This window comes from Dromiciops gliroides, chromosome 1 (assembly GCF_019393635.1).
Source record: "Dromiciops gliroides isolate mDroGli1 chromosome 1, mDroGli1.pri, whole genome shotgun sequence".
Classification (NCBI taxonomy): Eukaryota; Metazoa; Chordata; class Mammalia; order Microbiotheria; family Microbiotheriidae; genus Dromiciops; species Dromiciops gliroides.
In genome coordinates, this window is record NC_057861.1 from 15,782,545 (window position 1) to 15,808,912 (window position 26,368).

The window sequence follows — 26,368 nt, forward strand, 5'->3', positions numbered from 1 at the left end:
GCTTTAGGAAGACAATTTTGGAAGCTTTGGGGAGGATGGGTTAGAGAGAGGGAAACCAGGCGGACAATCAGGACTCTTGCAATAGTTGGGACAGGAGGTGATGAGGTCCTGAACTCTGTGTGAGGGGAGAGAAAGGAACAGATGAGAGAGAAATTGTGGGGATAGAGATGATAGGACTTGGTAACTGACAGCATATGGGGGTCAAAGGTGAAGGAGTCAAGGATGACTAAGATTTCAAACTTGGGTATCTAGAAAGGTAATAGTGGCCTCGGAGACAGAAATTGAAAGGAGAGGTAAGTTTGGGGAGGGGAGGGGCAGTATCCATCAGTAGAACTTTAGGCATCTATGGTAGGATATTGTTGGCAGGGGAACCTTCCTTGTGCCCATCTGGTCATGTGATGTAGGCAGCCAGCTACTCTGCCCATGCTCAAAACTAGCCATGCATTTGTTAAGCTCTCCTGGGGTCTGGCTATGTGGACATTGACAGCTAGGGGAGAGCCTGGAACACTGCACGGTCAGCTATACATTGTGGTTTTTCCCAAGTCACCTCTAGTCTATGGTATTGTGGTTGTAATTGTTGTCTTCTTGTTGTTGTTATTGTTTGTCCTTTGTTCACAAAAAGGACTATGACATCGGGGTGATGTCATGACTTGCACCGAACTGGATGTGAGGGAGGGCCGTGCAAGGTCACCAACCTCACTCTTTCCTCCAGAGCCATCTGGGTCCAGTGGCAAGATATCCATCAGGATGACTGGAGATGCCCCGGATGTTGAAAGCAATTGGGGTTTAAGTGATTTGCCCAGGGTCACCCAGCTAATAAGTCTCCGAAGTGAGATTTGAACTCAGGTCCTCCAAATTTCAGGGCCAGTGCTCTCTCTATCCACTGTGCTACCTAGCTGCCCCCGTGGCTGTAATTAGTATCAACCTAACCATCCCCAGGTCACATTTGAACCCAGCCAGGCGTGTGTGTAAGGCAGGAGAAACTGAGGGGAGAGGAGAAATATGTATTTCAATACAGACATTATAATTCTGGGCTGGAGACACCATCAGCTGGGAAGACCAGGAGGTGATGTTGGAGATGAATTTTGAAGTAGACTAGGGTTTCTAAGAGACAGAGTAAGGAAGGAACACCTTCCAGGCATGGATATATCCAGTGCAAAGTCCTGGAGATGGGAGATAAAGTCTTGTGTGAGGAACAGTAAGATCAGTTTGACTGGATTGTAGAGTGCCTAAACAGGTGTTTAGAGTCTGTGAAGGGCTTTAAATGTCAGCTAGGAATGTGTATTTGGTTCTGGAAGAACTAGGGAGCCCCTGGAGTTTATTGAGTAAGAGAGGGCAGATCTGGGATAAGGAAAATCACTTTGGCAGCTATGCGGGAAAGGGGGAGATTTGAGGCAGGGAGATGATTAGGAAGCTATTCCAGTAGTCCAGTTGAGAACTCAATTTCCTTCTCTGTAAATTGAGAGAGTTGGATTAGATGATCCTAGAAGGCCCCTTTAGATCTGACATTCCATGACTCCATCTCCTTCTTTGTTCTGTGGGAGGCAGTGACGAGGGGCTGGGGAAGAAGGGGGAAGAGTGGGAATGAAATAAATTCTGGCTCTTATTCTCTCCTTTCCTCTTATACCCATTAGACCTCCTTGCCTCCCCTGGTGTAGGGATTGTTCCGAGGAAGGCTATCAGGGTGGTGGAGGGCCTGGGATCTGGAGGATGGGGAGAAGAGAAGACTGGGGGGGGGCGGTGGGGGCGGGATAGCTCCTGAGGGCAGTGCTGTGGGACAGAAGGGGGATTAGCCTTTTTCCACTTGGCTCCCCAAGGGCAGAATTGGGAGAAATGCTGGGCAGTACCAGGAGGCAGCAGATAGAGGTTCGATATCACCGTCAAAGGAAATCCCCCAAATACTTTCTACGTTCAGAGTTTACTCCCCTGGACAAGACTAGATTGTCCTCCTCCTCTTCTCTTTCCTCCTTGTCTCAGGTCTCCATCCCAGCAACTGCGGCGGGGGGAGGGGGGCATTTCAAAAGGCATTGATTGGGTGGAAAGCTTTTTGGACCTCCAAGGTGGCATCCTGCAATCCCTCCAGCCCCTGGTCTCCCTATCGTCCCCATCTCTTCCAGCTTCGCCCTTCCTTCCTGCCCTCCTGCCCTCCTGCCTCCCTCCTCAGGGGCAGCCTCTGCCCAGCCTGTGAGCTCACAGCCTTCAGTGTGGCGTGTATGGGATGGCTTGGATCCCGGTGAGTCACTCCCACAGAATAGCAGCATTGCTTCAGAGATTTTGGAGCCGGGCGCCGGGCAGGGCCCTGTTTGTGTTGGGCCGGCCCTTCTCAAAGGTGCACTCAGAGACTGATCCAGGCCGGGCAGGGGCGCACACACAGGAGCTCTGTGTGAGGGAAGCGCCGTTTGGAGGGAGCACAGGCTGTCCCGGGCCCGGGCCGCGGGTGGGGTGAGGAGGGATCTCTGTACGGGCAGCCCAGGACAAACAGCTTCTGTGTCTGAGCAAACAGGAAGCCTGACAGGGCGGGCACAACCTGAGCCCTACTAGGTAAATAAGCTGCAGGGCCCAGGAAGGAAAGGCAATCGGGGCTCAGCGATGGCGTGATCCTGCCGCCCCCACCCTGCCCATCCCAGCTCTCCTCACCCCTGGCTGCGGGGCCAAGCTTTCATCCTGCCAGGGGAAGTCGTCACCCCCTTCAGTTCTACAGCATCTTCTACGCGACAAACAGGGCCAAACTTCTTCCTGGCTTGCTCAGACCCAGCAAGGCTGCCCTGAAAGTGACCATCCAGACCCTTGGGGGGCAGCTGCTTTCCCCGGGGGGACCAGAGAGCCAGTCTCAGGCCAGCAGTAAGTAGCCTTCTGATTTCAGGCTCTTCTGCCTGGCTCCCCCAGACCCCCAGATGGCCTTACATCCACTCAGTGGATCTTGTATGAACCTAATTGTTTGCGCATCGTCACCCTGTTAGAATGAGCTCGTTGAAGGCAGGGTCTGGGGATTTGCCTCTTTGTATGCCTGAGGCTCAGCCTGACACACAGTAAGGACCCAATAACTGTTTGTTGTCTGACTTCCTGACTTCCCCTCCTCTCCCCTCTGCATTTACTCCCCACCAGCCCCTGTGGGTGAATAACAAAGGCAGGAGGGATGTCCCAGGATGCGCACGCACCATAACCTGGCCTGGAATAAGCTGCGCTTAGTAGGAGGGCCTGTCAGAAGTCTGAGGGTCCCCTTGTGGGGGAGGGAGGAATGAATGGCCCCAGAGAGCCAAGCATTAACACACACAGTCGCATTCCATTTATCGACCAATCAGTCGATCACCAAACATTGAAAATACAGAGTTGGCCTCAGAGTCAGGAAATTGTGCTGGCTGTGTGACCCTGGGCATGTCTCTTTGCTTCAGGAAGCCATCTAAGGTTGTCCTCTGCAGAGAAGATGCACAGGATGTCATCACCAGGAGCTCCCTACGCCTCTGAGAGCACATGTCCAGCCCAAAAAAGTGTGCCTGGCCCTGAGCTCTGTGCCAGGGAGCCATTTGGTGCCCATCCCTCAATTTCTGCCCTTTCCCGTGGGTCCTCGCCTCTTTGTTTCCTTTAGCATAACTGATCTAAGGCATCTTTTTAATAATAATTAGCACACAGTCCAGGAATGTGCTAGACGATATGCGAGAGTGGTTGTGATGTGAGTCATGCATTCACTCACTCACTCACTCACTCACTCACTCACTCACTCACTCACTCACTCACTCACTCACTCACTCATTCATTCGTTCATACATACATACATACAGACCATAAGCATTTATTAAGCACTTACTGTGTACCAGGCCATATTTAAGAGGCTGGGGATGCAAAGACAAGTGAAGCAGTCCCAGGCTTTAAGGAGCTTACTGCATTCTTTCAGGGAGAGGGGAGGTAACATGTACCTAGAAAAATCAATGCAAAATGTTTGCAAAATAATTTCCTAGAGAGGGGCACAAGGAATCCCTGGATTCCTTGTCAGGTCAGGTTAGAGCGGCCACTAGAAGGAGAACACATTGTTGTTTTTGTTTGTCCTTCGTTTTCGAAGAAAGCCAGTGACCTCACGGGGTGATGTCTTGACTCATGTGTGAACTGAATTTAATTGAGGCAGGGTTGTACAAAGTCGTCAGCCTCGGTCTGTCTTCCTGAGTCATCGAAGTCCAGTGGTAGAACAAAAGTCAAGATGACTGGTGGTGGCCTGGGATGATCTTGTCGTTTTCCCTTGGTCTAGAAGTTTCTTTTTCTTTCTTTTTTTTTTGTGGGGCAATGAGGGTTAAGTGACTTGCCTAGGGTCACACAGCTAGTAAGCGTCAAGCGTCTTAGGCTGGATTTGAACTTGGATCCTCCTGAATCCAGGGCCGGTGCTTTATCCACTGCACCACCTAGCTGCCCTGATCCTGGCATTTTCAATGTCTGACTAAAGCTCTAAGCCCTACACAGAGCCTGCTTTAGTGGCCTTCATGGCCATTGCAATAAATTGTTCTCATCTGCCCATTTCACTGGGGAAGTCTTCTTCTTCTTCTTCTTCTTCTTCTTCTTCTTCTTCTTGGCAATTGGGGTTAAGTGACTTGCCCAGGGTCACACAGCTAGTAAGTGTTAAGTGTCTGAGGCCGGATTTGAACTCAGGTACTCCTGAATCCAGGGCCGGTGCTCTATCCACTGCGCCATCTAGCTGCCCCATGGGGAAGTCTTCTTATGCCTGGGGTAGCCATCCCCCTCATTCACCACCTGTCAGTTACCCTTAACTTGGTTTATAGTCCGGGATGTGGCCGCCGCACATGCTACAGTTTCTTGGAGCCACAGGTGAGGGTAAGGACACAGGTAAAACATGAGCTTTCTCCAAGGCAGAGGTGAGAAGGGGCGTCCGGCTTCTTCATGTCAGGCAGGAGGGGACTCCTGTGCGAAGACCTGGGGGTGGGGAATGGGACTCATATACCAGAACAAGCAAAGAGGCTGGATGTTGTCTGGAATAGAGCGTGTAAAGGGGAGCAGGTGCAATCAACTCAGAAAGGTAGGTTGGGAGCTAGATTTTAAAGGGCTCTGAAAACCAAATACAGATGGAGGAGCTTAGTAGATACCCTGGGCACTGTGCTAAATGCTGGGCAAAAAATACAAAAATTAAAATTAAAAGGGCAAAACCAGCCCCTGTCCCCAAGGACCTTACATTCTAATGAAGAGATTATATGTGTGTGTTTAAGTCATTAAAGTTTAAAACTGTACTAAGAGGGGCAGCTAGGTGGCGCAGTGGATAAAGCACCGGCCCTGGAGTCAGGAGGACCTGAGTTCAAATCCGACCTCAGACACTTGACACTTACTAGCTGTGTGACCCTAGGCAAGTCACTTAACCCCAATTGCCTCACTAAAAAAAAAAAAAAAAACCAACCCCCCCAAAAACTGTACTAAGACTTTTGGGATGCCTTGTATTTAACAAACACCTAGAAACTCCTGGCTGGCTTCTTGAGCTGGGGGGTGCCGTGGTCAGGACTGTGCTGTGGGAACATCACAGCGGTGTGCTGGATGGATTAGAGCTGGGAGAGACTCCAGGCAGGGAGATGAGTTTGGAGGCTCTTACAACAGCCCATATTCGAGATGATTGTGATTAAGGGTGGCGATGGATGAGTGGAAGGAAGAGGACTTTTACAAGAGATATTTCAGAGAAAAATAACAAGATGTGAAAACTGATGGAATGGAAGGGATGAGGGAGAGGGAAGAGTTGAGGACGACTCCCTGGTGGTGAATTTACAGGTCCTGAAGTCAAATCAACAATCATTTTAAAAGTGAAAGTCAAGCCCTGAGCTAATCCTTGGGAATACAAAGACAGGCCCGAAGAAAGTCAGTTCCTGCCCTCAGGGAGTCTTTCTTTCTTTCTTTCTTTCTTTTTTTTTGCAGGCAATGGGGGTTAAGTGACTTGCCCAGGGGCACACAGTTAGTAAGTGCTGAGGCTGGATTTGAACTCAGAAAGGAGTCATCCTGACTCCAGGCTGCCTAGTCACCACTCTTCTGGATAACATTCAGTTTATAGATGCCTTTCCTAAAATGTGGCCCACAGAACTGAATACAGTTCTCCAGGTGTGGTCTGGTCAGGGCAGATTATAGAAGGACTTCCTCTCATTCCTAGATGTTGTCTCTCTTAATGTAGCCTTAAAGGGCATTAGCTTTGATTGGCTATAAGGTCATACAGCTGTCCTGAATTGAGTGAGCTAATTTCCTAAAAAGCCTAAATCTTTCCCAGTGAATGGCTGTCTAGCCATTCCTCCACCATTTTATATTTGCGAAGTTTATTTTTTCAAACCCAAGGTTAAGACTTCCTCTCCCTTTTGAATTTAATCTAATTAGATTCAGGGGGCAGCTAGGTGGTGCAGTGGCTAAAGCACCGGCCCTGGATTCAGGAGGACCTCAGTTCAATTCTGGCCTCAGACACTTGACACTTACTAGCTGTATGACCATGGACAAGTCACTTAACCCTCATTGCCCCCCCCCCCCCCCCCCGCAAACAAATCTAATTAGATTCAGTTCCTGTTCTAACGTGTCCTGATTTTTAAAGATTCTTATTTTCTCTTGTAATGTGTTGGCCATTTCTCCCAGCCTGGTGCCTTCTATATATTTAATCATCATGGCATCTCTGCTTTTATCCAAGCCACAGAGAAAAATGTTAAATAGCACAGTGCCGAGCAGAGATTCCTAAAGTACTCTATAGGACACGGCTTCTTAAATTTTTTCCACTAGACCCTTTATTGCCTGATAAATTTTTATGCGACTCCAGGTATATAAAATAGGTGTACATAACCTTTTGTATGTTATTTTTTTTTGTTTTGGTTTTTTTGTGAGGCAATTGGGATTAAGTGACTTGCTCAGGGTCACACAGCTAGTAAGTGTGAAGTGTCTGAGGCTGGATTTGAACTCAGGGACTCCTGAATCCAGGGCCAGTGCTCTATCCACTTCGCCACCTAGCTGCCCCTGTACATAACCTTTTACTGTTGCCAAATTTTTCATGACCTCCACATTCAGTTATGTGACCCTATATGAGATTGTGACCCATAGTTTAAGAAGCTAGGCTAGAGGAGATCCCCTTTCCAGTTTGTTTGTTCGTTCGTTCATTCATTCATTCATTCATTCATTCCCTCTGATGTACCAGCCTCTGTGAATATAAAAGCAATAATGAACAGTCTCTGTTCTCAAGGAGCTCACAAGATACAAAATACAACAAAATCCAAAGTAATTTTAGTGTGTTGAGGAGAGTGCCCAAAACTGCTCTAGTGAGAGAGAAACAGACACAGATACAGAGACAGAGTCAGGAAAAGCAGTGCTAGGAGTTGACACAGTGTCAGGGGTGAGGGGAGAGAGAGCAGTCCAGGCATGGGGTTAGGTATGGAGATCAGAGGTAGGATTTTATGCACAGGGAACAGCAAGTAGTCCGCTTAGCTGGAATGCATTGTGCGTAAAGGAAGTATTCAGGTGAAAGAAGTCTGGAAAGGTAGGCTGGCTTCTGACTGGGCAGGGATTTAAGTGCTAAACAAAAAAGGTGGTATTTTTTCCTAGGGATAATAGAGAACCACTGAAGATTCTTGAAAGGGGGAGTGACGTGGTTGGACATCTGCCTTAGGAAGATTATTTTGACTCCTGTGCAGAGATTGGATTTGAGAGGGGAGAACTGAATGCATGGGCTAAAGGGATCAGAACTAGTACATGGGTGACAGGAAAATGGATATTAAACCTTTAAAGACTATTCTTTGGGTCTGGCCATTCATCCAGTTCCATATGTACCTATTTATCCTATTGCCTGGTTTTTTGCTGAAATCAAGGTGAATGATCTCTATAACTTTCCTCTGGCCTGTTGTTGTTTAGTCTTTCAGCTGTGTCTGACTCTTTGTGACTCCATGGACCTTAGCGTGCCAATGTGGTCCAAGGGAGTTTTCTTGGCAAAGACCCTGGAGTAGTTGGCCATTTCCTTTTCCTGTGGATTAAGGCAAATAGAGGTTAAGGGATTTGTCTAAGGTTCCCCAGCTAGCAAATGTCTGAGGCTGAATTTGAACTCAGGACTTCTGACTCCAAGCCTGGCACTCTATCCACTGTGCCATCTAGCTGCTGATTCCCCTGACCTAGCTGTCTCTTAATTCTGTCAAAAAACACAGTGAGGTTAGCCTAGCACTATCTATTCTTTTAAAATAAAAAACCCCAACAACATTATTTTAAATTAATAAACACTTTCCTGACCCATTTTTCTCCCATGATTTGGTCTTGACAGTACCATGCTGGACACTTGGGTTCTTGATCATTGCTTTCATTTCTGCATATTCACTAGCCATCCCTTTAATTTTACACTCTAGAATTTGTCAATAATAGAAGTCAAGATCACTGGCCTATACTTTCTTCCTTTTTTGGAAAATCACAAATCTACAATTGGAAAGGACCTTAGAGGCTACCTAGTGTAACTGGGACTCAGGGAAATTCAGCCATTCACTCATAAGATCTTTGAGCTAAAGCTAGAAGGGACTTCAGAGGCCCTCCAATTTAACCTCTCTTTTACAGGAAACTGAGGCTCAGGGAAATTCAGTGACTTGTCCAAGGTCACACAAGTGGTAGATGTCTGAGGTGGGATTCGATGCCAGGTTCTCTGACTATAGAGTGGGTACTCTTTCCATGACCCCATGCTGCCTCACTCAGGACCCCACTGGCTTTTCTTCAGTCTTGCAGCACCCCTCCCATTACCCCATAATGTTTCAGAGGTCATCAGCCACTTTTATCAGTTCTTGCAGAAGCCTGGACTCTGATTCATTTGGAATAGGTGTGCTCTGCACAGGGGCTCCCTTCTATTTAGGGGAGGCTTATGGCCCCATCTCCAGCAGTGGGCCTCGGCTGTACAAGACTCGCCCTAGGAGGAAGGGGCCTGGCTCTCTGGCATCCTCTCTCAACAGGGCTGTGGGGCTCTAGGCATGTTAGAACTTGACCCCGATTTAAGCAGCTTTTCTCCATCACGTCATCAGGACAGAGGGATTTCATACTTGCCAACATTAGCATGAGATCAGGCAGAGCCTGATGGTTCTACACATGATTTCCCTGTAGCCCAGAGTGGAGGGGGAGTGGAGGGGAAGCAGGATCCATCCCTTAGCACACATTCCCCAGCACGTGCAAAGGGCCACAGACAAGAGTAACAATAACTTGGATTTCTATAACTCCTTTAGGTTTGCAAAGTGCTTTACATAGATTAGCTCATTTGATTGTCTTGAGACTTAGGTGCTGTTAACCTCATTATAGGGATAAAGTATCTGACCCAGAGGGCAGCTAGGTGGTGCTGCAGTGGATAGAGCACGGGACCTAGAGTCAGGTTCAGATCCAGCCTCAGATACTTTACTAGCGTGTGACCCTGATCAAATCACTTCACCCTGTTTGCCTCAGTTTCCTCACCTGTCAAATGAGCTGGAGAAGGAAATGGCAAACCACTCCAGTATCTCTGCCAAGAAAACCCCAAATGGGGTCAGGAAGAGTCAGATACAACTGAAATGACAGCAGCAACAATAGTCTGGCCCAGAGACATAGCTGAGATGACTGAGAAGGAAGAAGCGTCACAGAATCATAGATTTACAGCCAGAAGGGACCTTAGTGATCAGGTCCAACTCTCTCCTCTTATAAATGAGGAAACTGAAGATCAGAGAGATTAAGGGACTTGTCCAGGATCACAGATCTACTGTCAGAGGCAGGATTTGAATTCAGGCCTTCTTGACTTCAAGTTCCATGTTCTACACTACCTACCTGCCTGATAATAAAAAGAATAACTCAGATTATGATAGGGCTCGATAGTTTCCAAAGCAAACTTTACATTCCTTATGTTACTTCAGTCTTATAACCTCTTTGTCTGTTTGTTTTTTATTGTTGGTGGGTTTTTTTTTGTTGTTTTGGTTTTTTTGGTGAGGCAGTTGGGGTTAAGTGACTTGCCTGGGGTCACACAGCTAGTAAGTGTTAAGTGTCTGAGGCTGGATTTGAACTCAGGTCCTTCTGACTCCAGGGCTGGTGCTCTATCCACTGCACCACCTAGCTGCCCCTATAAGCTCTTTTTGAGGGAGTGCAAATACTATTATGGCCATCTGACAGATGAGATGACTGAGGGGTCCAAGTCTGTGTGGAAAGAAGTGGCTGAGCCTGGGACAGAGGGGCAGTGGGGTGAAGCTGAAAGAACCTGGCGTCTGCTGTCTAAGAATGGGGATGTGAATCCTGCCTTAAACACTTCCTGCCTTAGGGGCTGGAACAAATCTCTCACTTAATGTCTCTAGGGTAACAGACCCCATGTCTCTGTCAAAGGAAATGGTTGGACTAGATGGTCGCAAAGATCATGTAGCTTAGAATGGATTCTCCAATGAATTGACCAAGATCACACAGGGAGGAAGGAGCAGCTCCAGAATCTTCAGATTCCCAATTCATCCTTCTCTCCATTATACCATGCTGTGTCAAGTTAGGGCATTTATTAAGTGCCTACTGTATGCCAGACACAGTGTTAAGTTGCAAGAATACAAAGAAAAGCAAAAGACAATCTTTGATCTTGAGTTCTTAGTCCAACGTGAGAGAAAACATGAAAACAGTTAATATAGAAAAAAGATATTTATTTATATATGTAAACATGGGAGACAGCGTATGATCAAAGACCTTCATCAGAGAGAGTTCCAGAGCTGTCACTTACCAGCTATGGGACTTTTAAGCCCCAATTAAAGACTTCTGCAAAAAAACCTTTCCCTTTATGCTAGTGCCTTCCCTTTGCTGATTATATCCAACAGGGATAATAATGACACCTACTTCATAGGGTGCTTGTGAGGAACAAATGTGATAACACATCCCAAATCTTAAAGCCCTATATAATATTAGTTATTAATTTTAACATTAATTATAATTATTTATAATCTACTATAGTTATTTATTATAACTATATACTATAATTATGTACAATACTAATAATTGTTATTATAGATGTGACCCAAGGAAGGATTAGACTGCGCTGGGATACAGACCCCTCTCCCTCAGTCCCAGGTACAGCAGCTCACCAAGTATTTGAGCCAGGGTGGTTACAGTGGAAAGCCAGTCTTGGCTTTGCCACTTACTACCTTGTAGTACTACCTGTCATTTTCCTGGTCATCCCTCAGTTTCCTCATTTGTAAAATGAGGGGTTTGGTTTGGATGACCTCTGAGCCTGCTCTAGAACCATGTATGGGATGGAACAAATTCTTGGGATTTTCAGTAGCCTTGAGGCTGGAGATCCTGCTTCCCTGCCCCTGGTTTGCTCTCACAGGGACTGGTTAGGCTGGTTTCTGGCCCTGGGGCATTAGTTGACGTGGTGACTAGGGTTAGTAGTGGATCAGGATGGAGATAGTCAAGAAAGTCAACAAGCAGAGGAGTTGATGGAAAGGTCACTTTGGGGTTGAGTTTGGGGTTTCTTCTAAGATGGTGATTCCCCAATTTTTCCATGTGATCCCCAAATGGGAGTCCTTGGACCCCCCATCCTATTCTCACTCATCTAATGACTGATGTTGAAATAATGCCTTAAAGATACAGATTTAGAGATGGAAGGGACCTTAGAGGTCATTGACTCTAGCCCCCTCATTTTGTTATTATTCATTCATTCATTTTCTTTCTTTCTTTCTTTCTTTTTTTTTTTAGTGAGGCAATTGGGGTTAAGTGACTTGCCCAGGGTCACACAGCTAGTAAGTGTTAAGTGTCTGAGGCCAGATTTGAACTCAGGTCCTCCTGACTCCAGGGCTGGTGCTCTATCCACTGCGCCATCTAGCTGCCCCTTCATTCATTTTCAGTCATGTCTGACTCTTTATGACCCCATTTGGAATGTTCTTGACAAAGCCAGTGGAGTGGTTTGCTATTTCCTTTTCCAGTTCATTTTACAGATGAGGAAAATGAGGCAAACAGGTTGAAGTGACTTGCCCAGGGTCACACAGCTAATTAGTGTCTGAGGCCAGATTTAAACTCATGAAGATGAGTCTTCTTGAATCCAAGCCCAGGAAAGTGTGGCTTAGGGCAGCTAGATGACACAGTGGATAGAGTGGAGCCAGGAAGACTCATCTTTCTAACTTCAAATCTGGCCTCAGACACTTACTATCTGTGTGACCTTAGGCAAATCACTTAACTCTGTTTGCCTCAGTTTCATCATCTGTAAAATGAACTCGCAAAGGAAGTGGCCAACTACTCTGCTATCTCCTCCAAGAACGCCCCAAATGGGGTCACCAAGAGTCAGATGTGACTGAGATGACCCAACAACAACAAACTGAGGCACAGAGAGATTGAGTTTTTACAAACACTGCCATTTGACCTTCATAACTACCTTATGAGGTAGCTATTATTACCCCCATTTTATAGATAAAGATAGTGAGGCTAAGAGAATGACTTGCTCATGATTATGGGATCAGATTTGTTACTGATGTTATATCTAGCCAGAAGGTATCTCAGAGGCCATCAGTCCAACCCCTTCATTTTATGGATGAGGAAATAGAGACCCAAGAAAGCCAAGCGACTAACTCCACATTGTCTGCCGGGTCACACTGTCTCTCCTATTGCTCTGCTCTAGCACAGAATAATTGTGGGAGATGTCATTTGCTGGACAGTGATAATGGTTTGGGCTGGGAAGAAGAATTTAGTGAGTGACCTAGAACAATCCCCCACTTTTTGCTGCACCAGTCTAGGAACCAAGGGACTCCCAGTGTGAAAAATCCTATCCTTGACGCAATTACCATTCTAGACTGAGAACCCATCATTCTAGAGCTGAACAAACATTGAAGAGAACCATTTTTCTAGGTTCTAGGTTCATCTGAACATGGTGAAAAATCACATAGGGTAGTAGTTGTAGGTACATTCCTTAGCAGAACAAGGGTGGAAGATGACTGAGTTGTCAGGAAGTTGTATTATATCCCTAGCTTCACTACAGAGAGGTTGTGTGACCTTAGACAAGTCAATTCCCCTCTCTGTGAAGAGTCTTAATTTCCTCCTCAATAAAAAGGAGTTGAACTAGATGCTCTATAAAGTTCCTTCCCAGCTCTGACATTCCTAAGGCCCTCTTAGATCTGACATCCCCTATTCTGAGGCCCCTCCCAGCCCTGACATCCCCTGTTCTGAGGCCCCTCCCAGCTCTGATATTCCCAGTTCTATGTTCTAAGGTCTGAACTATCCTCTGTGCACATATGGCTATTAGCAGGCCATCTCTTAGATTATAAACTCCTAGAGGGCAGGGATAGAGGCTTGATACAAAGTAACCAGCATAGCACTGTATTCAGTTAGGCACTTAGAGGATTTTTGTTGAGAATGAGTAAGTGACTTCTATAAGCTTGCAGAGCGGATAGTTGGCAAAAGAGAGGATTTGAACCCAGGTCCTCACTCTTCAGAATCTATGTGCTTTCCTTTCTAGCTCTGAGATTCTGTAGTACTGTCCCTTCTCGTTGTTAATTGCATGATTCTATGCCCACATATGTGGTCAGACATAATCACATGTACCCATGTAAACACAATCATCCTTTCACGAGTGCATGTGCTTTCGTACACACACACACACACACACACACACACACACACCCTGCTAAACTGTTATTTAGTTCCAGTATGGAATGTAAAATTACATGGTTGGAAGACTGATTTGAACAAGAAATAAACTCGTACCCGACCACAACTGACATGGCTCCATTTGGAAGAGAAGAGTTGCTGTTCCTGTGTACTAAGAATTCTTTTCATTTACCTGTTTCTACAACAATCAGGCAGTCCACAAACATTGATTAAGATTCTACTATGTGCTGGGCGCTATACCAAGATCTGGTGAGTCTTCTTCAGGGCCAAGTTGATGCCAACAGCTCCCTGGCTTTGGCTCACCCAACTCTGTTGGTGAAGATGGCACTGCCGGATACTCTGGATGCCAGCCACCACAGGGAGGGGCAGCGGTTTCTCATCCTGGTGCCATTGTTACCCCTTGACTTGGATCAGCAGGATTCTTTTGAAGTGAGCTCTATTTTTTCAGTCAATCCTTGAGAGATACCATGGAAAAGTAGGCAGAGTGATAGACTTGAAGGCAGAGGATACATGGGTTCAAATCTAACCTCATATACTCACTAGCTATGGGACCCTAAGCAATAACAATCATAACAGCTAGAATTTATATAGCACCTACTATGTGTCAGACAATGTGCTAAACACTACAGATATTATCTCATTTGACCCTCATATTGACCCTGTGAGGTAGGTGCTCTTATTACCCCCATTTTATTGTTGAGGAAACCAAGGACCAAAGCAGAAAGAAGTTAAATGACTTGCTTAAGGTCATACATGTAGTCAGCATCTGAGGCAAATTTGAACTCCAGGTTCAGTGTTGTATACACTGTGCCAGCTGACAGCCCTAAAAGAAAGTCGTTCATTTTCTGAGCCTGAGTTTCCACATCTATAAGATTGTGGCTTCATGGTTAGAGAGCTGATCTCATAGCCAGGAAGGTCTGGGTTCAGTTCTTGCCTGTGACACATTTTGGCCATGTGACCCTGGGAAAGGCAACTCTCCCTGGGTTCTTTGTATTTTTTTCGGTGCCCCGTTAGTTGCAGTTGGGTGAAGCCTGTGTACCCCTTGTCAGAATAATGTTTTTAAAATAAAATATACAGGTTTGCAAAGGACACCGATTATATTGAAATACATTTATCAAACTATTGAAAAACTGACCCCAGGTTAGGAACCCCTGCTCTAAGACTAATTGCAGAGAAGGTGTTGACCTGAATTGGTGAAGACAGTTCTCTCATTGGGTAGTTCTTCATAGCAATGAAATGGTAGGTCCAGGCCCTATCTTCTATCCTATAAAATCTGTAGTATTTGTCTTATAGGGGAGCTATGAGGGTCAAATAAGAAAATCAAGCAGGTGTTCTTTCTTTGCAAACCTGAAAGAGTCATATATATTTTTGTTAGTCATATCCAACTCTTCGTGACCCCATGCATGTCTAGCAGTTCATTTTCTGGATCTGGGGATATGTACATTTCAGTCACTCTCTTTGCACAATTAAAATTTGTTTTTCAGAGTAGTTGGATGAATCCGCAGATCCACCAACCATGCATTAGTGTGCGATGGATTATTATTATTATTATTATTATTATTGGTTCTTTTCTTGAGTTTTGTTTACTGTAAATTTCTGGATGTCTGCTGTTTTTCCTTCATTTTCCATTGCACCTACCTTCCTTGGAAGGTATGACAACATTTTTCCTTACTTCTTTTTCAGTTTCAACTTTGTTCAGTTAGATTGGCAGAGTTTGGGAGGATACATTCATACAAGCTCTAGGAGGATACATTCATTCATACAAGCTCTTTGTAAGTGTAATTAAGTCCTAGCCAGGAGTTGATAATTCCTATACTTTTAATTCAGAGATCCAAATAATTTTCTCAAACATCAATTCTTTTTTAAAAAATAATATCTCCCCAATTACATGTAAAACACTTTTTTAACATTATTTTTTTTTTAGTATTTTGTTTTTCCCCAATTAACATGTAGTGGGGGGCACTAGTAAGTTGGAGGGGGACAGGAAAGGTCTCATGTTCTGAAGAGGTAGTACTTGAGTTGAGCCTTTTTTTTTTTTTGGTGAGGCAAGGGGGGGTTGGGTTAAGTGTCTTGCCCAGGGTCACACAGCTAGGAAGTGTCAAGTGTCTGAGGCCGGATTTGAATTCAAGTCCTCCTGAATCTAGGGCTGGTGCTTTATCCACTGTGCCACCCAGCTGCCCTCTCCAATTAACATGTAAAAATAATTTTCTATATCCATTTTTAAAACTTTGAGTTCCAAATTTAAAATTGATCTTTTAAAATTTTGAGTTCTAAATACTTCTCCTCCCTCCCTGAGACGGTAAGCAATTTGATGTAGGTTATATATGTGCAATTATGTAAAACATATTTCCCTATTAGCCATTTTGTAGAAGAAAACTGGAACCAAAAAAAGAAAAGAAAATGAAGAAAGTAAAAAAAAATAGTATGTTTTAGTCTGCATTAAGACTCCATCAGTTCTCTCTCTAGAGGGAGATACCATTTTTCATCACGAGTCCTTTGGGATTGTCTTGGATCCAATACAGCTAAGTCATTCATAGCTGATCCCTGTTTCAATATTACTATTGCAGTGTATGCTTGTTCCCCTAGTTCTGCTCACTTCATTCTGCATCAGTTCACGTAAGTCTTTCCAGGTCAAACACCAGTTCTTAATAAAAAACAACTGTCATTTATATAGCTCTTTAAGATTTGCAGAGAGTTTTATGAGTGTCATTTCACTTGATCCTCACAACAACCTTGGGAGGTTGGTGCTATTACTATCCCATTTTATAGGTGAAGGAACTGAGGCAGAGGCAAAGTGACTTGTTCAGGGTCACACAGCTAGTAAGTGTCTGAGGCAGGATTTGAATCTAGGTTTTTTTCTGACTCGGGTGGTCTTTATTAATAGGATCATAGGTTTAGAGGGAAGTTATTGAATTCAACGCATTCATTTTACAGATAAGGTAACCAAGATTCAGAGAGACTTGCCTATAGTCACATTGCTTTTATTTATTTATTTAGTTTTTTTTGTGGGGCAATGAGGGTTAAGTGACTTGCCCAGGGTCACACAGCTAGTAAGTGTCTGAGACTGGATTTGAACTTGGGTCCTCCTGAATCCAGGGCTGGTGCTTTAAGTCACATTGCTTTTAAATGTTGATATCACAATTTGAAGCCAGTTCTCTGGACTCCAATTCTAACCTTCCTTCTAATATTCCATCGAAGACCAGTTATGCTTAGAGCTTGATGTATGGTACAGACATTAAGGTTTGTAAGAGTGGGAGCCCTGGATTGGAGCAATCCAGATAGACTCCCTGGAAGAGGATGTAGGATTTGTTTTGGGCTGGGAAGGACAGGGGTGGGATTTGGAGAAGCGGAGAGGAGGGCTAAGGATATTCTAGGGAGGGACGGTGGGATGGGAATAGCATGAGGCATCAGGTATGTCAGTTTTGGAGCCAAAGGTCCTGGGTTCAAATTCTGGCTGTACCACTTGCTGCCAGTGTCACCTTGGGAAAATCACTTCTAACAATAATAATGTCACTAATTTTGTTTGTGTGTTTTTTTTTTTTAGTGAAGCAATTGGGGTTAAGTGACTTGCCCAGGGTCACACAGCTAGTAAGTGTCAAATGTCTGAGGCCGGATTTGAACTCAGGTCCTCCTGACTCCAGGGCCGATGCTCTATCCACTGCGCCACCTAGCTGCCCCATAATGTCACTAATAGTATTTCTGTGATGCTTGGTTTGCAAAGCATTTTATGTATTTTATCTTATGTAGTTCTCAGAACAACCCTATGGCAGGTGCTATTATCATCTCTGTTGTAGATGAGGAAACTGAGGCACAGAGACATTCGGTGATTTGTCTAGGGTCAAACAGCTAGTGAATGTTTGAGTATGGTTAGCTATCCGATCTCAGGCCTTCTTGATTTGAAGTCCAGCATGGTGCCCACTAAACCTTTTTTTTTTTTTTTAGGCAATTGGGGTTAAGTGACCTACCCAGGGTCACACAGCTAATACATTTCTGAGTCCAGATTTGAACTCAGGTCCTCCTGACTCCAGAGCTGGTGCCCTATCCACTGTGCCACCCAGTTGTCCCTTTTAGTTATCTCTTGACCTCAGGATCCTCCTCTAAAATTGAGGAGATTGGAGTAAATGACCTGCAAGGGCCCTTCCAGCTCCATATTTATGAGCCCATGAGCCTAAAGGGTAGCCAGTGTGGACCTTGTAGCTGGACGTCCTCATTACACCGGATGGCTTCTGAGGACCCTTCCACCTCCTTCAGTCTGTGATTCCAACCTGGTCAAGTTACTGAGCCAAGACCTGAAGTTTTCTGACGTCAAGTGCAATGGGATTTGCATTCTAGCTGAGGACTTGGGTTGTTACTCTTGGGGTGGGGAAGTCATTGGGGCCTTGGAGTTGTGGCAGGACAGACAGGGTGGACACAGGGATTTGGGTCCCTGGGCTGCAGGCGGTCAAAATGGCCAAGAGTTCACTCTTGGCTTGAGTGTCAAATCAACCCATGGATCTCTATTCAGCACCTGCTTTGTGCTAGGTACTATATCAGGTATTGGTGATACCAAGACAAAAATCAAACAGTGCCTGCCCTCAAGAGACTTACATTCCATTAAGGATCTGCTGAAGCAGTCCATCAATCAATAAGCATTAATTAATTAATTGCCTTTTATGTACCAGGCACTGTCCTAAACACTGGGACACAAAGCAAAAGCAAAATCAGTCCCTACCCTCAAGGAGTTTACATACTATCAAGGGCCAATCAATCAATCAATCCATTAGTCAATAAACATTTATCAGTTACCTACTATGTACTAGATACAGTGTTAAGCACTGTGGACACAAAGCAAAAGCAAAATCAGTCCCTACCCTCAAGGAGTTTACATACTATCAAGGGCCAATCAATCAATCAATCCATTAGTCAATAAACATTTATCAGTTACCTACTATGTACTAGATACAGTGTTAAGCACTGTGGACACAAAGCAAAAGCAAAATCAGTCCCTACCCTCAAGGAGTTTACATACTATCAAGGGCCAATCAATCAATCAATCCATTAGTCAATAAACATTTATCAGTTACCTACTATGTACTAGATACAGTGTTAAGCACTGTGGACACAAAGCAAAAGCAAAATCAGTCCCTACCCTCAAGGAGCTTACCTTCTAATGAGTGAGACAACATATGCAAAACTAGGTCTATACAAGATACACACAGAGTAGACACAAGGTATCATTGATAGGGGAGGCTCCTGTGCCTTGGAGCATCAATACTATTATTATTTTTATTCATTAATTCATTCATCTATTTATTCATTCATTCATTTATCTATCGATTCATTCATTCATCTATTTATCTGTTCATTCATTTATTTGTCTATTTATCCATTATTTATGGTTTTATTTTTGTTTTTTTTGCGGGGCATTGAGGGTTAAGTGACTTGCCCAGGTTCACACAGCTAGTGTCAAGGTCGGATTTGAACTCAGGTCCTCCTGAATCCAGGGCCGGTGCTTTATCCACTGTGCCACCTATATGCCCCTCAATACTATTATTATTATGAAGATGATCTGTATAGAATTCTTTCCTGATGAATGAGGGGCTCCTGAGGGTCTGGGTGTATATGTAGGGGGAAGGGTTCCACCTAGGAGCTGAACTTTGCTTTGCCTCAGAGCTCTGATATCTAAATTATATCACTCTGGGGGCAGCTAGGTGGCGCAGTGGATAAAGCACAGGCTCTGGATTCAGGAGTACCTGAGTTCAAATCCAGCCTCAGATACTTGACACTTACTAGCTGCGTGACCCTGGGCAAGTCACTTAACCCCCACTGCCCTGCAGGAAAAAAAAAAATTATATCACTGTGGTGGTCCCTGCACTATATTAAACATCTCACTAACCCCTCCAGGCTCTCCTTGGCTGCCCAGGAAATGAAGAGACTTGTAATTAACAGACTATTCCTATTAATGACATGACTGACATCCCCATCTGCTTTTCCTGAAGGAAGATGGTTGAGTGTCAGAGATGAACTGGCCAGCCCATTCCCAGAATGACTGGCTGGTCCATTCCCAGAACAACTGGCCACCATGCCAAGTCTAGTGGTTCCAAGCCTGCCATCCTGGCAGCTGGGTGGCCTAGTGGACAGAGTACTGGGCCTGAGTCAAGAAGAATTGACTTCAAATCCAGCTTCAGATATTTATTAGTCATGTGAACTTGGGCAAGTCACTTAACCACTGCCTGTTTCTTCATCTATAAAATGGGGATCATAACAGCACCTATGTTGCAGGTTTGGTGTGGGGATCAAATGAGTTCATATTAATAAAGCACTTAGCATGGTGCCTGGCACATAGTAGATGCTTAATAAATTCTTGGTCCTTTCCCCACCCCTTCCCTTCCTTCTTCTGGGAGAAGTGGTCCCCAGGTTAGGGAAGATATGCTGTTTTCCTCTCTAAAGGGCTCCCACTCTGGCTGGGTCCTTGATGACCCTCCCTCCTTTCTCCCTCCTCTCCCTTAGGGTGATTCTCAACTCTTCCTCTGACCTAGGGACTCTTAGCAATTTTTGTTCTTGGCTGACCACAGGACAAACAAAAGCCAAATGATTGATTTATTACTATGTGTACGTGTGTGTATTTTTGTGTGTGTGTGGGGAAGTGTGACATGAGGAATGTGTTTGCGCCGATTAAGAAAAACAAGCAAATAATTTTCAGACAACCCCAAGAGTGAGAGGGTCAGAAGCTCCAGGAAATTTGCCCCCAGCGCCAAGCCACCTAACCAAGAGGATGCATTCTTTCCAGGCTGTTGTCCACAGAGGGCTGCCTGCTCCTGACCTTGGCTTGGGCTCCCTCCCTGCAGGTGGGCCTCGAGGGTGGCAGTCGTGGTAAAGAGAGGATGTGGGTAGGTCCTTAGGATCTAGGGCTGGCCAGGTCCTTTGAAATAACCCAGTTGAATTCTCCATTTTACAGATGAGGAAACTGAGGCCCTCAGAAGTCAAGTGGTTTGCCCAAGATTTTGTCGTTGTTTTTTGGGGGTCTGGACTTATGAATTTATTGGAGGTGGTGGTGGAGGGGAAGGGACTGACTCCCAGTATGGAAATTCCCTCCCCAATGCAGATCGGTCACTCATCTGTAACTTAATGTCTTAGACACTCCTTGGGAGCATTGAGGGGTTGAGTGATTTGTCCAGGGTCACACAACCAATATCTTTGAGAGGAAGGACTTGAACCTAGGTCTTTCTGAACCAGAGATTTGTCCTCTAACCACACTTCCTTTATACACATAATAAAAATAGCTGAAATGTCAATGGCTCTTTAAGGTTTGCAAAACACTTTACAAACATTGTTTCATTTGATCCTTGTGACAACCCTGGGACATAGGTACAGCTGCTATTATTACCCCTATTTTTCAAATGTGAAAACTGAAGCTGAGGTGAAATGAGGATCATAGATTGAGAGCCAGAAGGGACCTCAGAAGCCATCTAGTTTTATGTTCTCATTTAAAAAATTGTATTTTATTTTTTCAATTATATGTAAAACAATTTTTTATGTTTTTTCTAAAAAATGTGAGTTCTAAATTCTTTCCTTCCCTCTCTCCTTCACCTCTCTTCTTGAGAGGGCAAAGAATTTGATATAGATTATACGTGTGCAGTCATGTAAGACATCTCCATATTAGTCATGCTGTGAAAGAAAATACAGACCAAAAGATGCTTCCCCCCCCCCCCCGACCAAAGTGAAAAATATTGTGCTTCAATCTGTATTCAGACTCCATCAGTTCAGCATTTTTCATCATGAGTCCTTTGTCTTGGATCATTGTATTGCTGGGAATAGCTAAGTCATTCACAGTTGATCACTGTTACAATGTTGTTGTTACTGTGTATGTTTTCCCAGTTCTGCTCACTTCACTTTATATCAGTTTGTGTAAATCTTCCCAGGTTTTTCTGAAACACTCCTGCTCATCATTTCTTACAACCATGTTATCGTTTTTTAAAAAATGATTTTTTTTAACACTCTCATTTTTACTGAGTACAAAGATGGTCAGGAAGATTTGTCCAAGGTCTCCCAGGTAGTGGGCAGAAGAGTCAGGATTTGAATCTAGGTTCTCTGACCCCAAATTCAGCTCTTATTCCAAGTACTATGCAACTCCCAGTTTATGCCTTGCTTGTCCTATAGGGAGGGAACTCTCTGCCCTCCTGTCCCCACCCCCACTCCCCTACTGCCTTGTATCCCCCATTCCTATCCTCTCCACCCTCTGACCCAGTTTCTCAGCTTCTGAGGGCTCAGTTCAAGGACATTTAGGGAGGGGCAGCTAGGTAGCACAATGGATAAAACACTGGCCCTGGATTCAGGAGGACCTGAGTTCAAATCCAGCCTCAGAAACTTGACACACTTACTAGCTGTGTGACCCTGGGCAAGTCACTTAACCCTCATTACCCCACCAAAAAAATAAAAATAAAAAAAGGACATATATAGAGAGAAAGTATCATAGGCTCATTGATCTGAACAAGAAGGGACCTTACAGTCCTTCAAGTCCAATCTCTTCCTTTTACAGAGGAGGAAACTGAGGCCCAGAGAGGTATCATAGTTCACCCCAGGTTACCCAGGAAGTAATTTCATGATTTCATAGATTTACATTTGGAAGGGACCTCAGAGGTCACCTAGTCTTTCCCCACCCCCAATCTTACAGATAGGGAAACTGAGGCTCAGAGAGCCTGGAAAAAATTACTCTCCCAATCACAAAGCTAAGTGATAGATGGGATTTGAATTTAGATCTTCCTGTCTCCAGGTTCAGCATTCTATACTGTATGACAAGATACCTCTCATCTCGTCTATCTTCCTCATTTTACAGCTGGGGAAACTGAGGCTCAAAGCAGTTATCATTCACTTGGAATTGCCTAGAAGTGTCAGAATCAGTATTTGAACCTGGCACAGTGTGGCATGTTCTAGGGGCCTGCTCAGGTTCTGTGGCTCCAAAGCCAGGTGTCTTCCCCTTCTTACCACTGCCTTTGCACATCCTGGCTCCCAGGCTTGTCCCCACTCCCTTAGGGAGCTCTACCCTCTTCTTGTCAAGTGTCCAAGTCTGGGGGCTTTCTGTGTGGGTCCTGGGTGGGTGGGGGAGGGGGTATGCTGTCCTCTTCTAAGTACTGGCATTCCCTTGGTGTATCTTGGCTCCTGGGCTGGGCTCCTGTGGTCACTCAGTATTTATAGGTTCTATGAAAGAGGGGCCTGTTCTGTGCCCCGCTGCCAGGGCTGGCCCAGCACAACCACATCTAGGAGAGGCCTCTCGTTCCCTGGTTGAAGTCCCCTCTAATTACAAGGGCTTCTTTGAGACGACAGCCAGCCCCGGTCCCAGTGTCTGCAGACATGGGCTGCCTGGGCAGGGGGCCTTTAGCTCAATCCCCCAGCTTGCTCTTAGGGGGGCCTGGGTGGTCATAGGCGCTGGCCTCTCCCACAGCAGAAGGGCAGGGTTTCTTCAAAGCCCTGGGTGGCCCTCCCTAACTAGGGAAGTCAGTTCTCCACCCCTCTAAGATGCTGTTCATCCCCCACCTCCACCTCGGCTCACCTTTCTTTCTCCTTTCTTGTAGAGGAAGCCATTAGTGGGAGAAAACCGGGTGCCAGGCATGACGGATCCCGAAGACCCCCCCAGACCCAGCCCTGGGGAAGCAGGTGAGCCCCCTGGGGATGAGAGCGGACCTCCAGGAGAGACGTTCCCCCTCTCCTCCTTGGCTAACCTGTTTGAAGGGGAGGATGGCTCCCCTTCGGCAGGAGGGGAGCCGAGCCGCAGCCCACCTGCCCCGGGGGATGCCCGGCAGAACCTGCGCATGAAGTTCCATGGGGCATTCCGCAAGGGCATGCCCAACCCCATGGACCTGCTGGAGTCCACCATTTACGAGTCCTCCGTCGTTCCCGGCCCCAAGAAGGCCCCCATGGATTCTCTCTTTGACTATGGTACCTACCGGCACCACCCCAGTGACAACAACAAACGGCGGAGAAAGAAGATCGTGGAGTGAGTATCCCTGGGCCGTGGGTGGCCCTTCCTTGATATCTCTAACCACCTCCTGAGTTACCCTGGGCAAGTCATTTCCTTCCCCATGACCTTAGTTCCTTCCCTTGGGAAATAGGGACAATAGGGACGTTGGGTTAGATGGCTTCTCTTATTCTTTCCAGCTTTTTGCCGCCCGTGTACCCTGGAGCAAAAGACTCAGCCTCAGGGGTAGCTAGGTGGTGCAGTGGATAGAGTGCCGGCCCTGGAGTCAGGAGGATCTGAGTTCAAATCCAGCCTCAGACACTTAATATTTACTAGCTGTGTGACCCTGGGCAAGTCACTTAACCCCAATTGCCTCACCAAAAAAAAAAAAGAAAGAAAGAAAGAAAGGAAGGAAACAAAGACTCAGCCTTGGTTTCCCCATCTGTCAAAGGAAGAGACTGGAGCAGATGTCATTTGTGGTCCCTTCTAAAGCTAGAGGTCTGAGGCTCTCAGAGTGAGAGGGGCAGCATTCTCCTCTGGCATCCTTCTTTTTGCCCCCTTTGGAAGGAAGTCAGAGAAGACAGGATCCTGGGCTGCAGGCATTCTTTGCAACTGGCTCCTTTCCTCTGGAGACCCCAGCCAGTGGCTGGTGCCATGGGGAGAGCCTGAGAGTTACCCTGATTCAGGGCTGGAAGTGATCTTAGAGCTTATCAAGTCTAGCCACCTTCACTTTACAAATGGGGAAACTGAGGCCCGGATAGATGAAGAGACTGGCTTGAGATTGCATGACTAGTGAAAGTCTGGTAGGATCTGAACTCAGGTCTTTCTGTCTCCAAGTCCAGAGGATGTGGTTACAGTGCCCAATGCTGCCACTTTCTACCTGTGTGACGCTGGACAAGTCTCTTCCCCCTGTGTGGCCCTTGTTGTTCAGTGGTCTCAGTCATGTGTCACTCTTTGTGACCTCATTGGGATTTTCTTGGCAAAGGTCCTGGAGCAATTTGCCATTTCCTTCTCCAGCTTATTTTATAGATAAGGAAACAGGGCCAAACAGGGTTATGTGACTTGCCCAGTGTCACACAGCTAGTCAGTGAGGCTGGATTTGAATTCAGATCCTCCTGACCCTGGACCCAATGCTTTATTCATTTGTCCTTAGTTTCTCCATTTGTCAAATGAGAGGATGGGACTAGACTGACTGACTTAGTTTCTTCATCTGTCAAATGAGAAGGTTGGACTACACACCTCTAAGGCCATAGACAAGCTTTAAATTCTGTGATCCTGTAGGTGGGGACTCCCAGGAAGGAGGAAGGAGAGATGTGTTTGAGTCTTAATTCTCTTTGTCTTTGAACTGGGTGTTTTACTTCTCAGTTTTCTCATCTCTAAAATGAGAATACAGAGTTTCCCTCCCCATACGACTGTTTTGAAGAAAGCTCGATGTAAACATTGTGAAAGGTCATGGGACTTGGCCAAGGTCACACCCTGCAAAATAGGGACAATCCAGGCCTAGAACCCAGGCCTCCTGACTTCCCAGTCCTGGGCTCTCTCTGCAATGAAGAGGACATGAGGAAGCACACGTGGAGATAAGACTTGGGGAGTTCTGAAAGGCCATTCTCCCCACTCGGCTACCTGAAATTTTAACTATTTGATATTCATTTATTTGGATAAAGCATTGTTCTCTCCCTGTTATCAGAGCGTCCTGAGCAGGGTAGTAACACACTCTGCCCCTCACTCCTTAGTTTAAATACAATTTTCAGATATTTGGTGGGCAATGAGGTTTCAGAATTGGGGTTTGGGAAATTGTTTAGAAGGTTTAGAAGGACCTGGATCCTAAGGGACAGAGATACTGAAAGAGTAGCAAGATCATAGAATTAAAACTGTAAAGGTCTTTGTGGGTGGGGACTTCCTCCCTCCCTCCTTCCTTCCTTCTTTCCTTCCTTCCTTCCTCCCTACCTTCCTCTCTCTCTTCCTTCCTTCCTTCCTTCCTCTCTCTCTTCCTTCCTCCCTTCCTTCCTTCCCTCCCTCCCTTCCTTCCTTGTCTATTGCAATAGTCTACTCATTGGTCTATTTGCCTCCAGTCTCTCCCTACTGTCCCTACTCCTGTCCTCCACTCAGTTACAAAGTGATTCTCCTAAAGCTCGGGTCTAGTCCTTGTCATCCCCTCCCACCCGCTATTAAATAAACTCCAATAGTTCCTTCTCATTTTCAGGCTAAAGTCTCTGCTTTGGAGCTCGGTGCTGCATGACCTCTCCCATCCTCCCCCACGTCACACTCTCCCTACGCTGGGACCCAGCGATCCCGCCTCCTTGGCCGCCTCTTCCTCCGTTTTCTCTGGCCGTCCCTGTGCCTGGAATGCTCTGTTTCCTCATCTTTGCCTCCTTCCTGGCTTCCCTGACTTCCTCCAAATCCCCACTAAGATCTCGCCTTCCCCAACCCTCTTCGTTCTACTACTTTCCCTCTACAAACCATTTCCGATTTATCTTTTTTTTTTTTCAGTGAGGCAATGGGGGTTAAGTGACTTGCCCAGGGTCACACAGCTAGTGTTAAGTGTCTGAGGTCGGATTTGAACTCAGGTCCTCCTGAATCCAGGACCAGTGCTCTATCCCATTTCTGATTTATCTTGCATGCAGCTCGGCCGGATGTGGCTCTGGGCATTCTTGTAACCCCATTAAGACTATGAGCTCCTTGAGGGCAGAAACTGCCTTTTACCTCTCTTGGCTCCCTAGCACGGTGCCTGGCACACAGTAGGTGCTTAATAAGTACATGTCTGTTGACTGACTGACTGACTGACTGAAAAGCAGTCCATGTCTTTGAGGATCTCACAGTCTAATGGAGGAGACAAGAAACTACATACAAAGCAGATGGAAGGTAGAGTCTTAGAGTCCA

The 26,368-nt window shown here is 45.7% G+C and overlaps 1 protein-coding gene across 1 annotated transcript in view; it reads left to right on the plus strand.

Annotated features, from left to right (window-relative positions):
• Positions 1-2,188: 2,188 nt before the first annotated feature.
• Positions 2,189-26,368, plus strand: part of TRPV4 (transient receptor potential cation channel subfamily V member 4) — a 50,850-nt gene continuing 26,670 nt past the window's right edge. Inside the window, exons 1-2 of the mRNA XM_043978730.1 lie at positions 2,189-2,233; positions 23,106-23,527. Coding sequence (XP_043834665.1) covers positions 2,219-2,233; positions 23,106-23,527 — 437 coding nt within the window. The 5' untranslated portion in view covers positions 2,189-2,218. The remainder of the gene's footprint in view (positions 2,234-23,105; positions 23,528-26,368) is intronic.